General features: G+C 42.6%; 1 protein-coding gene across 1 annotated transcript; it reads left to right on the forward strand.

Annotated features, from left to right (window-relative positions):
- The first annotated feature begins 1,440 nt into the window (after nt 1–1,440).
- Nucleotides 1,441–14,604, forward strand: wdr75 (WD repeat domain 75). The gene is made up of 21 exons (XM_053440702.1): nt 1,441–1,562; nt 1,821–1,950; nt 3,207–3,272; nt 3,522–3,618; nt 4,007–4,131; nt 4,902–4,972; nt 5,152–5,268; nt 5,512–5,600; nt 5,723–5,881; nt 5,980–6,039; nt 6,306–6,421; nt 6,683–6,858; nt 7,701–7,858; nt 8,529–8,715; nt 10,452–10,546; nt 10,655–10,750; nt 11,020–11,189; nt 11,888–11,947; nt 12,403–12,546; nt 12,820–12,911; nt 13,217–14,604. The coding sequence occupies exons 1-21, from the start codon at nt 1,477–1,479 to the stop codon at nt 13,428–13,430; spliced, it is 2,508 nt and encodes an 835-aa protein (XP_053296677.1). The 5' UTR covers nt 1,441–1,476; the 3' UTR covers nt 13,431–14,604.
- Nucleotides 14,605–16,087: the final 1,483 nt, after the last annotated feature.

The raw sequence follows: 16,087 nt of genomic DNA on the forward strand, positions 1-16,087 counted from the left end.
GATATTTATTGACTATATGGTATCTGACTTAATTTGTCCCTGCATTCATTCTTAGATATGTTTTATTTTGTTATTGATTTAAAATGTGCAATGTGAACATTAACACGGTTTAAGGGATAAAGTGTGTCTGAACTATAAATGCTTATTATTAAAGAGCAGAGTTGACCCTTCCTGCTCAGGGACCTGCAGCCAGAAGTCATAAACCATCACCTGGACATTCAGTCACTGGCCAATTAGGACAGTAAAAACTATAATAATGTTAAACAATGTAATATTTGCCCAATGAACATCTAGCGACAAACTATTTGAATATGGTATTCAGATTTGTGACAGTTCACTGACTGATCCATAACTATTAAAGTGAATTGATGAAAAACAGAGGTTCTGAATTAACTGATCCTTTCACTGCAAAGTACAGTGTGTGTGTTGGGATTTATCACATTAACACATGTAAAAGTGTGTGCTGCCATCTACAGGGGGGCAGAGGCACTGCATGAACAGCCGGAGTGTACGTATATGGCTGGATGATGACGTTTGAGATTAAAACACAATAATTCAGAGACACAATCAGGAGTGAAACCATACTGTCACACAAGTTTATAATAAATCATGAAGCCCGCTAAAGAGACTCAATCAAACAAGTCACAACTTTATCATTATCACAATTACAAACATGATGACATCATAATATTGATAACAGTCTTTTGTAATTATAACATTAATACAAGGCAACAAATTGTAAATCATATTGACTTATACATCATTCACACACACGGTCATGAGGTGCTTCAACGTGCAGGACCAGAAGTGGGTCCACTTTATTCAGAGCCATTTGAATCTGCCAATCTTTTATCAAGTTTAAAGAGAGAGAGAGAGAGAGAAGAGAGAGAGAGAGAGAGAGAGAGAGAGAGAGAGAGAGAGAGAGGATCATGTTTTTTTTATTAAGTGGATCCGGATAAACAAGCCAATCCTCGCAGCCAGCGGGGGATCCCCATAGTCACACATGCAGGACAGGGTTTTTAATTTGTGGGTTGGACAGTGAAATGATCATGTTAATTAATGTTATATTTATTAAAAAATAAAGGTTGTTTATCTAGTTGAAATTCAGCAGATTAACCTGAAAAACAAATGGTCTCGTTTGTGTTTAAATACAAAGTTTTGTCCAAATACAAAGTCATACAGTGACAGATGTTTCTAGGGAGAGTTACATTTTTGTGAAATATTATATGTTATATTATATGATTAAATATTAAGCCAGAACATCTGATCATCTCCATGTCAGAACTTATTGTGTACGAGCCTTAGAACAAATAAATGTCTCTTCCATCCACTCATCTCTCATCCTAACGCCGGCCCACTACACTCCAGTCCAGCAGGGGGCAGTAACCGCGTCAGTAACACTGGCTCCCTGAGCGGCGCATAAACACAACGAGGCGGGGTCAGAGGTCAGGGGTGAGAGTTTACTCGGGTGAAAACATGGTTGAACACGGGGACGTCCGCGTGGTTCACCGAGGAGGCAGTAAAATCAACTTCAGGGAGCCTGTCATCAGCAACGACTCCAGGTTAGTGTGTGTGTATTCAATCCCATTGTGTGTTTTATCCGGTGAACGATATCCTCGCGGTGTTTCCGGTTGTCTACGTTGAAAAGCCGGTGCTAGCTGCTAGCTGTTAGCAACACGAGCTGCCCATGTTTCCGCTGCTGTTTACAAAAACTCCCCGCAGCTCGTTCGTGCACATTAAAGCTGAAGATGAAGATTGAGTTGATAAAGTTGATGAAGTGAAAGTTCCTCGTGTTGAACTGTGTGTTGACGTCGCTGCAGCTTCCTGCTGTGCGCCTCGGGAGATTGCGTGAAGGTGTTCAGCACCGCCACCGAGGAGTGTGTCCACGACCTGCGGGGACACTCCGGCCTGGTGACGGGGGTCCGGCTCAGACCCTCCAACCACCTGCAGGTACACGCGTCTCAACACAACAGCTCCACCATCACACACAGAGGAGCAACACAACTTCTGACATGATCTGAGAGCTGCTCGACCACAGAGACTCTCATCTTAAAGGTTCAGTGTGTAGAAGTTAGTGACATCTATTGGTGAAGTGGCATGTTGCAGCTGAACACCGCTCCCCCCCCCCCCCCCCCCTTCCAAACAGGAACATGTGGTAGCTTCAGGTGTCAGAGAAACTCAAAAGTTGTAGTTTGTCCAGTTTGGGCTACTGTAAAAAAACATGGCGGCCTCCATAGAGAGGACCCGCTTCCGAAGTTAAATATAAAGTATTGAAATATAAAGAATCCCATTCTAGGGCAAAGTCAACAACAATTTGTACAATTAGTTTATATTCAATTTCTGCCAATAGATCCTTTCACATGAATCTTACACACTGAACCTTTTTAAAGAACACAACATAAAAAACCGACTGGATCTTGTTCAAATTTGACTGTGGCATCTTTATTCTTAATTTTTATTACACTTATCTTTCTTCTCTCTAGAGAACTTGTTTACAAATAAACTACATTCTTTTAATGCCCTGATTACCTAATAGAATAAGAGGACTAAAGATAAAGGTTTGCTCTGTCTGAGCCTTAGCCCTAAACTAAAAGATATTTAATGTACAGATATGTAACACAGATTAGCCGCAGAATATTATTAGAAATTGTCATAATATTATAAGAATAAAGTTCTAATTTGAGACTCCGGGACATTTTATAAGAGGATATCAGAAAATCAGTCTGTAGCTTACATTCAAATGAGGAATATGGAGCATTTTGCTAAATTATACTTTAGTTTAGGTTTCACAAATAATTAAATACTTTAAATCATTAGCACAACATTATCACAAGTATCAGGACAATTGAAGAGATGGTGCAGAAACTGTTTCTACACAATAAGGACCCACACTGACTTTATTTGTTATTTTTTACAACATTATTCTTGAAATGTCTTCCTCAAAGTGGCCCTAATACTCCATTTTATGAAAAGCAGGTTTTGGATTCATGGCTAGGACAGATCTTACTATGAGTTATTTCTGTAAGCAATGCTAGGGTTTGAAGTATATGATTGCTTTAGTCAAATATTTAATAATAAAAAAAGCTTGCACAACATTTGAAAATTATGTTGCAGTGTACCTCCTGACATTGTACTTATGTGTGATACGCCAACATCCACATTTTCCCTTTCTTCTCCTGTGCTGATGAGCTCTTGTCTTGTTGCAGGTCTACTCCTGCTCACTAGATGGCACTGTCCGACTCTGGGACTTCACAGATGGAATCCTTATTAAGGTACAGCTCTTGTTATATCTTCTCTCGCCTGTTTTATTCACTGTGGCTCATCCCATTCCAGCACCCACATGCACACCCGGTCAACTCTGTCTTAGATTTAATCTGACTCACGGGGGTATCCTTTATTTATTTTTTTCCCAACACTGAGGCCATATGTACATGCAGCCACACAGAAGTGAAGGACTCGTGGCCAGATGCATTTTCTCTGATGTCTGAACACCACGGTGACAGCTGTGTTATCTCTTCCAGACTTATGTCATCGGATACCCAATCTACTCCATCTACACATCTGCAAACCATGAAGGAGTCATCTTTATTGTTACCGCCAAAAGTGACCAAGGATCCGGTATGTTGACTGGGAGGATTTCTTCAGTTTGTTACCTCATCTGTCTCAGCATCTATTAGACACTGACTGGGCTTTGATTGAAGAAAATGTGAGTGGGTAATCTTATTGATGGACCCAAACCCCAAAAGTGTCTGATAATGCGCAGAACAAGACTTCACGGAAACATTTACAACAACCTATTGTTCAAATGAAAGACAGTGGTTTTGTTGGTTTTATCATTGGATGGCCGAGGGTTTTCCTTTTTATACCTGCAGGAGTCTCTAGAAACATTCTCTCTCACGGGGGCTTTAGCATGTGCAAAGTAGAAACTGGGTAGGAGGTCACTGGGTAAGAGTGTGTCATATGCAGATTTTTTGACTCTGTGTGTCTATGTCTTTTTTTTGCACAGAGTTGTTCCAGCTGGTTGCGGTTCAACTGCGGCAGTGCGCAGAACAGGTGGTTGAGGCCCGAGAGTTTTCTGCTGTGCTTCCAGACGTCACCTCGAAGCCCGCAGCCATTGACTTCGGCAGAGGGGTACGCACACACACACACACACCACTGCTGACACCCCCCCCACACACTCACACTATCAGCAGGACTTTGGATTTAAGGCTTGCTGAGTAACCTTTCCTCTGCTTTGCCAAATTAAAATAGTCCTTAAAGGTTGAGTGGGTTACATTTAGGTGAAAGGATCTATTGGCAGAAATTTAATAGAAAATAATCCTTGTGATGTTTTCACTAGTGGCTCATCTAAATTGTGCAAATTTGTTTCTTTAATCCAGAATGAGCCTTTATATTTAAATACTTTATATTTACATCATGAGGGGATCCACTTTAAGGAGGCCACCATGTTTTGTTTTTTTTGCAGTAGCCCAAACTGAACAAACTAAACCTCTTTTGAGTTTTTCTAAGAACTGAAGCCACCACAGGTTCATGTTTGGGAGGGTGAGGTGGGTGGTGTTCAGCTGCAATATGCCACCTCACCACTAGGTGTCACTAAATTCTACACACTGAACCTTTAAGACAATATATTTCTTGCCAAGAGAGATATCTATAGCTTTAATTCAGACTGTCCACAAAAACCTTGATAAATCCAAATGGGTGAAAACACTTTAATAATTATATAACGAACTTTGGCTCTTTTTTCAATTCACAAATAAAAACGTAGCATGTCTAATGTAGGACAAAATAGGACAGACCTCACTTCAAGTTGACACAGTTATTGAAGGCAGATCTGTGTTAACCTTCTTGAATCAAAATCCAGCTTCTTTTGTGGTAGTAAGCAAATGTTATTGTTCTCACAGGGGGAATATATTGCTTCAGTTAAAGCTCAGCAGCTGGAGGTCTTCTTCTTCAAGAAGCAGAAATCATACAGGTAAGCCAGAGATCACCACATATTCTCTTTCACATGCTTTAGTCGCATTTCTTGTTCATTAGACTCTAAAAGAGTATGGAGACAAATTATCATAATCATAAAAACAAGATGTACAAACCAACGTGTTCCCACAAAGCCCTGAGGATGTTTGTTAAAACCGTCCATGTGTTGGTTACTAGGTTTTTCCTCAGAGAAGACAACAAGAAGGGAGGAAAGAACACATTCACATGCGTTGTGTGTCACCCAAAGGATGACTGCATTGCCACCGGGCACGAGGATGGAAAGATCCGCTTGTGGTGAGTGGAGTTACAACTTGAAGCATATAAACTCACACCCAGTGTTTAGACCAATCAGCTGCTGCACCATTAGTTTGGAGAATTTTGCTGATATTTAGTTTCATATTAATTGCAGTGAATTCCACTTTTAAACGTTTAAGGCAACATTCCAGTGCTTTGGAGGATGCAGTGTGTGCAGACCGTATGGATGAAGGTTGTTTATCTGAGGAAGGTGAAACTTCATTTGTGTGTTTAACCTTTCAGGAGAAACTTCAACCAAAAGAAGGAGTACACGTATTCCACGATGCACTGGCACCACGGTGCTGTCGGCTCCCTGTGCTTCACTCCAGAAGGTAAACACACACTTCATGTCTCTTTCCTAATCCATGATGCAATAAAGTAGAATCCAATCTGCTAAATATTGACCTGCTTGTTTGTCTGGTTTCACAATTGTTTGTCTGGTTTCTTTGACCAGGTACCAACCTGCTGAGTGGAGGTGTGGAATCGGTGCTTGTCCAATGGCGATACAACCAAGAGAGCGAGAAGGACTTCCTGCCCCGCCTCGGTGCTGCCATCACACACATTGTCGTCTCACCGGATGGAGCACTGTTCTGTACCTCGCACAGTGACAACAGTAAGGAGCTCAACCCTTAATTAGTAGCTGTGGTAACTAAATAGAAATGAGAGGAATGTGTTAATGGAAAGCTGACTTCTGTCTCTTTGTCATTCCAGAGATCACCATCATCCAGAGCTGTGTTAAAGTATCAGCTGTCATTCAAGGCCTGGTCAATGGTGAGTACTGGTTTGGACTCGTACATAAAAACATACCTCTAATATAGAAGGAGCTTTTAAAGATGTAAACAATTCTTCATTAAGTTGTCTAACAACAACTGGAACTATGTTATACACTGACTCGTGGACTTAGATTCTCCTAAATGTTTCCAACAATGTTCAAACCCCCAAAACTTTTGTTCCTTGACTTGAAGTAGAAAAAAGTTGTTGGCTGCTATTTAAGATGGAAGGAAAGAAGTAACTTTGTGTTGTCTGTTCTGGTGCAGGAGATGGGGTGAGGACAGACTTGATGGTGGACCCACACAGCAAAGCCATGGTTTTGAACGGGAAGCCAGGCCACCTGCAGTTTTACTCACTCCAAAGAGACAAACTGCTGTACAATGTAAGCCCTTTGAGTTTCGGATGACACACACACACACACACACACACCAAGTGAGTTTTGGGGTTATTTTTAAAAGCTTTTGTTGACATTGTGATTTCTGCTCCTGAAATTCTATACATATAGTTGAAATTTCAAATTTCTTAACAACCCTTTTTAAAATATAGACCATTTCTGATGACATGAACACAAATCCCTTCTTATCCATATGCTCAATCAACACAACAGCAGCACCTTGATTCCCATCTTGTGTGTTTTGTGCAGCTGGACATTGTGCAGCAGGAATACATTCACGAGGAGGGCCTGCAGCAGTTTGAGGTGGTCAAGGCGGCCTTCACCTCCTCTGGAGACTGGCTGGCAACAGTTGAGGAACGACAACAGAAGTCCGCCGATCTGGAGCTTAATCTGAAGCTGTGGGCATTTGATGAACAAACACAGAGGTAAGCTGAAGTCAATTGGATTTTTCTGTATCAGTAATATGGACAAAATTCATGAGAGTTTGTACTTTAGACTTGTGGTGTTCGTAGCCTTGTCAATGGCCGGAGTACCATCACCTCCAGCAGCACAAGAACACTTTCATACTAGACACTGACACAATCACATCATTGCAATCTGTACCATAGATTCAGACCCATTCATGCACCTGCAATGTGTTTTATGTATGTTTGTTGGTTAAGTGTATAAGCTACTGGATGACCTAAATTTACCATGGGATTAATAAAGTATCCATCTATCTATCTATCTAATGGGTTTGTGTTGTCTGTACTTACGTCCTGTGAACGCGATATCTCCGAAACACCTTGAGGGAATTCTTTCACATTTGGCACAAACATTCACTTGGACTTAAAGGTGAACTTATTCGATTTTTGGTGCCTGGAGGTCAAAGGTCACTGTGACCTCATGTTACTGTGAATGTGACATAATAGCCTGTAGGGTATTTCAACACATCTGACACAATTCCCTTGGCTTTACAAACATATGTTTGGCCTCTTGTATTTGATCTTTCAAGACTGCTCGAGTGACTGCTTGTCACTTAGACTCAAAGATAAAGCGATCTATGTTTCAGTTGTCAAAGGTCACCGTGACCTTGAAAAGGATCTGGGGGGAAAATTTTGAAATATGTACACAGAAATTGCACTGGTTGTCTGAGGAATACAACCGCAATGCTGTAATTATCTTATTGATAGTAATAATAAAAATAATTATTAGTAATAATAGCAGAGCCCTTTGTCGTATACTTTTTTCCTCTTGATCCCAAGATGCTTACCGAATCTCTTTACAGTTTTGTGCTGAACACGACCATCTCGGCTCCCCACGAGGCGCGGATTACAGCCATGTGCTTTTGCCATGCCGCCGGCAGCCAGACCACCATGCTGGTTTCCACCAGCAAGGACGGACACTTCAAAGCCTGGCAGTTGGCTGAAGCAGCCCACACACAGGGTTAGTACTCTGGCTCTATTCCTGAAAGTCTATTCTACCAGAAGTTTCACTGAACTGTTACAAGTGTGGTAATATCCACTCTCTCTCTTTTAACTTGCCGACTTTCTCTGCTGTTTTTGGTGCTGATCTACAAGCACTGTGCTCTTTTAAAGTCCACGCACTTTTCAGGTATCATAAGAGCAAAGGCACAATTTAAAAAATGAAAAATACTAACTTGTATATTGGGTGGTAGAATGTCGTCCACTAGTCAGAAGTTTGGCGGTCCAATCCCAGTCTCCCATTCTGCATAGCATCATTTCCTTGGTCTGGGAGAGAAAGCCCTGTCAGGCAGCTGTATTCTGTATATTGCTTGAAATCACATTAAAATATGAGGCTAAACAAACCAAATTACCCGATTTGAAAGTCTGATTATATTAGAATATCTTCCCATAACAACCCCATAAGAGTTTCTCTGTTGTTGGCTCTGATTCTTCAGATTTTGTGTGTGCACCCCCCTTCCATTCAGGCCATGCAGTGGATTATTTTATCCAAAGTGTTCTGAAGAACCATGATTTAGGATTTTTATTTGTCTCGAAGGCATCTGTAAGAATCAAGTCAACACACCAAGTCAATTTAATCCTTCACCAGTTCAGCCTTTATTTGTCACTAATCTCAACCTGCCTGCTCACAGATGAAGGTTCTTCTTCTTCCTGGTCGTGTGACTTTGTCGGCTCCTACCACGGGCTGGTGCCCGAGTCCTGCTGCTTCTCAGCCGACGGCTCTTTGTTGGCTGTCAGCTTCCAGGAGGTGGTGACTGTGTGGAGCCCGTCGTCCTGGGAGCTCCTGACCACTCTGTCCCAGCCGCCAGGTGCTATTAGGTCAGAGCACACACATGCACACTAATACACAAACACACACACTCAGGAGGGTTGGGTGTTGAGCGTCAATGATGTATACTGTGGTCTTCCTTTACTTACTTTACATGAAACCATGTCATTACAGCATTTATTAAAGTACAGAGGAGAAACAGATTTCCATTTTTTTAGAATCACCCTTTAAGCTGTGATCATCGCGATCATGAGGTCTCGCTGTGAAGCTGACAGAAGAGGCAGATTGCATTGGAGCAGCCTAAAATCACAGAGGAAGCATCAGGCATTGGCTGTAAATGTTGCTGAACAAATGGAAACCAAAGAAAGCTGTGCCAGGGTACCGTCACTGGACAGGTAGCAGAGACAGAAGAACGATTCTATTGAGTTTAGTCTAAGTGCTGGTTTGAGTATCAGTTCCTAGAGAAACAAAAAAAAAACAGTGAGCAGCAGTTCTGTGGACAGAAACATCCCAGAAGGACCAGTCTAAACAGTAACAGTGCCTGTGGTGTGGTGAGCAGAATAAATCCTGCCCAGTGTTAGAAAGGTGTTCTTAATTTGAGTAAAGGACTTTTCCTAAATACATAAACTCACTGCAGGACTCTGTAGTTTCCACCAAATCTCACTCAAACATAAGAAAAACCATTTATTAGGGATTATTTTCAGGGTTATTTCAACTAATGTCACGTAGTCCACCTTGTGGCTGACAAGAAAAAGGCAGGAGAGAGTCTAGCATGTTATATTTAAGATGAATCTGACGTTGAAGCGTAGCACACTAGCTGTTCTAGAGTGTGGCTGCCTCTGAACCTCCTCGTCGGTGGACGTCCTCCAGCAGTTCAATGACCTCTTCAACACGCTGGCAGAGTTCCAGAGGGTTGTTTCTTCACAGCAGACAGGAGACGTACCCGCCCGAGCAGAAGAGGGGCTGCTTGTCGGCCGCGGGACGGAATGCAAGTTTTGCTGCGTTGCTTGACTCCCAAAAATGTTGGCGGTTGCCCCTCCTGCTGGGGAGGGGGGGGGCCTCCCAGGTCATCAAGGACACAAAACTGCTGGTGCTAGTTTCTTCTTTTCGGGGAAAAAGGTTTCAAATGCTGGCTCATTTTTTGGTATATTTTCTGAAAGGGATCCAAAACCCACTGTAGACATGAAGAAGGAAAGCTTCTTTTAAAGGTTTCTCAGTCTAGAGCTTTAGCAAAGGTCAATCGGACCAGCTCTTCTAATGTGACGGCAGTTTGTGTTTAATTTAGTTACTGAAAGTGAATCTGTGAGTTGAATGTTGGGGTAAAATGTTAATAGACAGCTGCCAAGTGCCCCTTGCATAACTACCACCTCTGGATGTGTAGAGCTGGGTCAACTGTCTCACTTCCAACCTCACGACTCCTCTCTTTACTCGTAACCTCTGGATTCTGTTCCATGGCTCAGTGTCCATTGGCTGCTAAAACTCACACAACTGATCTGACAAGTATTCATTAATGCATCTTGTTCATGGGAATGTCACAGGTTTGCATGAAGTAAAATGTCGAGGGCAGGAATGTGAAGGCTGAAAAGCCGTCCGTCATTGATTCACGTGTCATTGATTCATGGTGGGTGTTCAGACCCTGCTTACCAGTTCCCATTTGAAGCCCTCAAAGCGAAAAACTCTTCAAACGCTAATCCTGTGAAATATGTGTGGAGCTTGGTGGTAGGGGGATGTACTTGGGATTCTTCTCAGTCACAGGGGAACTTAAGAGATTTTGTTTCTCCTGCAGGCACCTTTGTTTTGGGCGACTAAGCTGTTCCAAGTATCTGCTGGGAGCCACTGACAACAGCCTGCTCTGCTGCTGGAACCTGCTCACCTGCTCCTGTGAGGCCACATGTTTACATTCATTAAGATGATTTGATTTGTCCATCCTCACTACTAGATTCAAAACTCATTCTCTTCCTCTGTTTTCCTCCTGTGCTCTTCTTACAGTGGAGTGGAGCACCGCCATGGCCACCAGCCTTCTTCTGGTGGACCCTCTCTCTGAGAATATTGCCGCCTTCTGCTACCAGGCTGGATCCACTGACTGTGAGCTTCAAATTCAAACTCATCTCAAACCACACAGGAAACATGTTTTTATAAATCAAATGATCCTGTAGCACAAATCAGACCTGATAAGCAAGTAGCATTGTCCCAGTACGATGCAATCGCCCCCCCTAGAAGTTAGATGTCACTAAATCCTTGCAACATATTTGGGTTATTATGACAAGAGGGTGAATTAAGAACATAACCCGGTTGGTTACTACTTTGACTCATTATTTGATTCACAACGTTTTGTTTCCCCTTCTCTGTTTCAGTGTTTGTCTTTAAGCCCAATGAGCCCCGGCCACTGTTTTCCCAGAAGGCCGTGTGTTCAGGGAAGGTGAATCGGGCTGTCTTCGCTCCGAGGGAGGAGATGCTGGAGAGCTGTGAGGAGAGCAGCCAGTGGCTCAACCGCTCCCAGCTGTACTTCCTCACTCCCTACATGGTAAACACGACGGTCACCGAAACACCCGCGAGGGAAGAGTTCTGTTCAAACTAGAGATTTAACACGGGTTCCACTTGTAGGAGGTTGTTTGTTCTGTTGGTCACCACATGGATCAAGTCACGTGGACATGTGAACATACAACATGTGATTCTCATGGGTGTTAATCTGCTGCTTCCACTCCTCGGAGAAGCTTTGACTGTATTTTAGAATCTGGTTTGCAGCAAATAATAATAATAAATTGTATTAAACCTCCACTCGGTTGTTTAGATCTTATCTTTGGGTCGATGTGCTTCAGCAGTTTTTTTGGGCAATGCATTGACCGATCCAAAGGGGGCGCTCCACTTACAGGTTTTTTCCTCTGGTGGCATATTTATAATATATTGTCCCGAGAGCAGCCTACTTCATAATCTATAGGGTGATAAGATATCAGTTATGTTTTCGTCTTAAAGTGAAATAATCTCCAGCCCTAAAACCTCATATAAGAAAGGGCGGGAACTAAATGTATTGCGAGCAGGAAGTGGATGATTTAGGTCAAACCAAATCTTTAATCTGTTACTGGTTTGCTGCCAGGATCATTCTGAATGTCCTGGTGATAAAATTCTAGATACATTTGATGTTGAGTTAAAGTGAAGCTCCCCTTGCATATTCTGAATCCCACTGTTTCCATGCAGTTGACTTATTTGTCTCTTCTCTTGCAGGACCTCATGACCTTCAGCACCAAAGCTGAGGAGGACAAACTGATGGCCTCCAGCAAACAGGTACAGTCACACGTGGACAGATCACCGCTCGCCATCAGTTTCATGCCGGCCTCTTTAACCATTCACGGTCTCATGTAGACTGGAGGATGTGTGCAGCAGTTTTCTGAGCTCTGCCTGGACCAGAGTGGATCTCTGATAGCCAGCTGGTCCTCGTGCTCACACCCGAGTGGAACATGTTGAATGTATCAAGCTGGACTTTTGCCTGTGTTCGGTTGTTGCATCATGTGTTTTCTTCGGAAATGATCACAGAGGAATTTGTGGTGAACATCCAGCTGATTGTGTTTAGCTAAAGTTACAAGTGTTTACTGAAGCCCCTCAGTGAACAAGCCGTCTGTGGATCCCTGTCGGTTTTTCACCTCTTAAAACTGCTGACCTGTTTTCATGCTTTCCCTGACTCTGCCTGTGTCCCCCCCCCCCCCCCATCCCCCCATCCCCCCTCCCCCCACCACTTCTAGCTGGTGATCGATGACAGCATTGCCATGACTCCATTCTCCCTGTTGCTGGGGAAGCACCGGCAGCAGCAGGAGAATCAGGACCCGCTGAGCGTCCTGTCTGCAGAGAGAAGCCCTCTGCCTCAGGGCTCTGCTGCCATCAAGGAGGTCAGTAATTCAGTCCTGTGTGAATTAAGCCCAGACAGTTTTATTTCATATGGTCCAATACCACACAGTTCCCTCCGGGGGGGCTTCACAGTCTGTGCAGCACACAGCACCCTCTGTCCTCAGACCCCCACATATTCACTTTGAGTCCACAGTAAGTTGGTTTCGAGTGAGTGAGAAGTTTCTGTTTATGCATCCTCATCTTCTTTAGGATTTTCAGATCTTTTTTTATTCTCTGATTTATTCAGTTGTTAAAAAACCTCGTCTTTCCAACAGCTGCTGCAGACGCCAGCCCATGTCCTGCCCTCCACCTCTTTCCTCTGCTCCCTGTTTGTACAGTCTCTGCTCATCTCCGTCACAGACTCCAGGTCAGTTTCACACCTCAGAAATAAGTATCAGTGTTTTACTCTTTATAATATTGATATATGTAGCGACTCCCAAAAATCCCTTTCAGTCTGGCTCTAGTTCTAAGTCAAAAATGTGTTGTTGAATGTTAATCTATATTTGCCAGACTTACTTAAACACTGTTGGTCTGACGTGACTAAGCACTTCTGGAACTCGGGCCTCTCGTGACTCAGCATATTCAGATCCTGGCCCCAGTGCACATGGGAAATGTTGACTTCTTGTTGATCTCTGAAAATAAGCTAATGTCATGCATGTTCCCGGGCTTCAGGGAGGAGGACAAACATGTAGAAGAGGAAATGGAGAGCGATAAAGAGAACTCGGATGAGGAAATGGAATCTGGCACCTCGAGACCTGAGGCGGGGTCAGTGGTCGACCAGTACGTTCATGCTGCTGACCGCCCCCTGACAAAAGCCCAGATTAGGGAAGTGAGGAGAGTGAAGAAGCTGGATCAAGGCTGGATGTCAAACATTCTGGACACGTGATCATGGACAAAAACAGAAAGTCACACACACGTGCAGTGTCTGTACAAAGTTTTCACCACATACACAGATTGTTTTCCATGTCATGTTTATGTTTTTACTTCAATAAATAAGACTGAATTTCCTTTTGCAAGAAAAAGGTCTAGAAAGTACAAAACAAAAATATTTGAGCAGTTATTTGACCCTTTGGATCAGTTTTATACATTCCTCTAATTAAAAAGAAAATACATAAATCTGTTTAATACGAGGATCAATAATCCCCATCATGTTTTTAAAATATAGAATTACAGCCCATAGTCATTTTTAAAGGTTTCTGTTATTCTTCTGCTGACTTGTATTTCAGTAAAGACGTTACAGATTTGATTGAAAATCTTTTGTCTTCAATATCTGTCTCCTTTTATTCAGTAGGTCGGATCATTTGAATTCATGCTTCTGATTTAGAGATGTAGAAGTTGGATGTTTCATAGATTACTTTCAGCTTTTCATTTGACCTCTACATAACACAACATGCACTCTCAGGCGCTCGACAGGCTGTTACAGGTGAGTCCGTTGGAGGGAAACTAAGGTGCAGTTGGGAAGTTATTAGTTATTGTTACAGTAAAATAAAGAATCACCTCCAGGCGTTGAAGAACCCCTCCCTGATTGAAAGTGTCTTGTCCTTGTGATAGAATTATGGACATGTTATCCTGGAATGACCCTCAGTAGAGCACACGGCTCCACTAAGGCCCAGCAGACCTTTCTAAATTCTCTTCTTTCATCCATGAATCATTCCCTAAGAAATCAATGTAGAAACAACTTGTTTCACAACGTGATAAAAACACTTCCCGGATCTGAACCTTTTGTCTGGATCCAGGCCAACATGTTGTGAGTTCTTTCTTGGTGGAGGACGGGGGTGAAATCATAACCTCATGGGCTGAGGTGATAGAAGCACGTCTAGATTTTCAAGATAAAGTTTTATTTGACCTTAAATTAACTGCTCTACGTTTGGTTTCACAATCAACACATCACTTCCATTTTTGGTGAAAAACTCTTAATTAAACCCTCCGTGAATCAATGATTTTAAAACCAAGGTGACAACTGTACATAGACACTGTATGAATGCACATCTGTGTAGAATGACCCATTTTCCTATGCTTTGAGATTTAATAAAAAGGGGGTGTATCCCTTTCTGTACCGATGTTTGACTCGTCCCTCAGCTTCACCTTCAAGATTCCACACTTTGCCTTTTCCAAGGTCAGTGATGTGTGATGTAATGTAAACCGCCGACGGCTCCACATGTTGTGTAAGCTCATGAACTGTGACACAAATGTATAGCCAGTTAGGGGCCTTCAGGAGTAACGAGCCCCCCCCCCCCCCCCTCTCCCCCAGTACCCCACATTGTGCCTGTCTGTTGGATAATCCAGTTATTTGAACCATGAACAGTTAATTGTCCTTATGTAAACCAGGACCTTGACGTTATCGGGGTTGTAAACTGGAGACAGTAACAAATCGTGAAGTCCTGACAGAGCCGTGTCAGAAGGAGGTCGAGTGCTGTTAACCCGGGGTTACATAAGACCGTTTGATTGGATCTCAGCAGTTTTCACTTCCTTTTCTCAATCAGCTGCCTCTGAACCACCTCTGGTTTCCCACCACCGAGGAAGGATTGTTTTTCTGCATCTTGTTTGATATCGAGTTGTAGCATGAGCTGTGGCGGTGAACTGGGTCACCCTATGTTTCCTTATCAAATCCCCAAACGCGTTATCTGTCACTTTTATTGACTTGATATGAGCTGCGCCTGTAAAGTAGATCCAGTGTGAATAGAAGAAAGCCTTGACGTTGGAGTCTGGTCATTATTCCATATATATTTCCTACTGCTCATAGTTCTTATACAATACCTATTAATACTGTACTACTGTACATATCTATTTGTTTACAATCCAATTTAAATACGCACAATACACTGCATTTTACTGCCTTTTTCTGCACTTCTGGTTAAACGCTGAACTGCATTTCGTTTAGTACTTGTACTGTGCAATGACAATAAAGTTGAATCTATTCTAATAACTCCTCAGAACCAATCTGCATGTCTCCCCAAAATGTTCCTGTAAAGAAAGAGATCCAGACGGACCCAGGTGTCAGTAATACAAGTGTCAAGCTGTATCCTATATCTATGCCTGAAATGACTAACTGAAATGGAGTCATGTTTAAACCTCTCACACCCGACTGTCCCTATCAGCCGCTCTCATCAATCCTCTCATCTCACCTTTGAATTTACAGTGAAAGGCAAACTTTGGTTTCCACAAGCACGTGACCACAGGAGCCTCGGCAGAAGATGCTGACAGGACGAGAAGATTCCCCTGTTTTTTTTGAAAGTGCTCATTTAAAAAAAATTAATTCATCTGCACATGACGAGGGAAGCGATAGCTCCACTGTAAGCACTTCTCTTCAGGCTCGGTTCACTGTTGTGTGTCGACCTTGGACCTTCACTACTGTCCCTCTCGAGTACTCAGGTCTAAGAATGAAGGTTTTTACGATTCACAGCTTTTTATGATGATACATATGCACCTTTTGAAAGTCATAAAATAACAAATCTAACGTGCACAATCAGTTTGTGTATCTTAGTAACCCTACCAAACAATTTCAAGAACTTTAAATTGCCTTGTTGAAATGTGCAATGGGCG

This window comes from Pleuronectes platessa, chromosome 14, assembly GCF_947347685.1.
Source record: "Pleuronectes platessa chromosome 14, fPlePla1.1, whole genome shotgun sequence".
In the NCBI taxonomy this organism is placed as follows: Eukaryota; Metazoa; Chordata; class Actinopteri; order Pleuronectiformes; family Pleuronectidae; genus Pleuronectes; species Pleuronectes platessa.

What these genes read in the sequence shown, in the direction of transcription:
- wdr75 (XM_053440702.1), top strand. Translation starts at nt 1,477, where the DNA reads ATGGTTGAACACGGGGACGTCCGCGTGGTTCACCGAGGAGGCAGTAAA. An exon ending in GTCATCAGCAACGACTCCAG is followed by an intron (nt 1,563 to 1,820) that starts GTTAGTGTGTGT and finishes ACGTCGCTGCAG; the next exon opens with CTTCCTGCTGTGCGCCTCGG. An exon ending in ACTTCCTCACTCCCTACATG is followed by an intron (nt 11,190 to 11,887) that starts GTAAACACGACG and finishes CTTCTCTTGCAG; the next exon opens with GACCTCATGACCTTCAGCAC.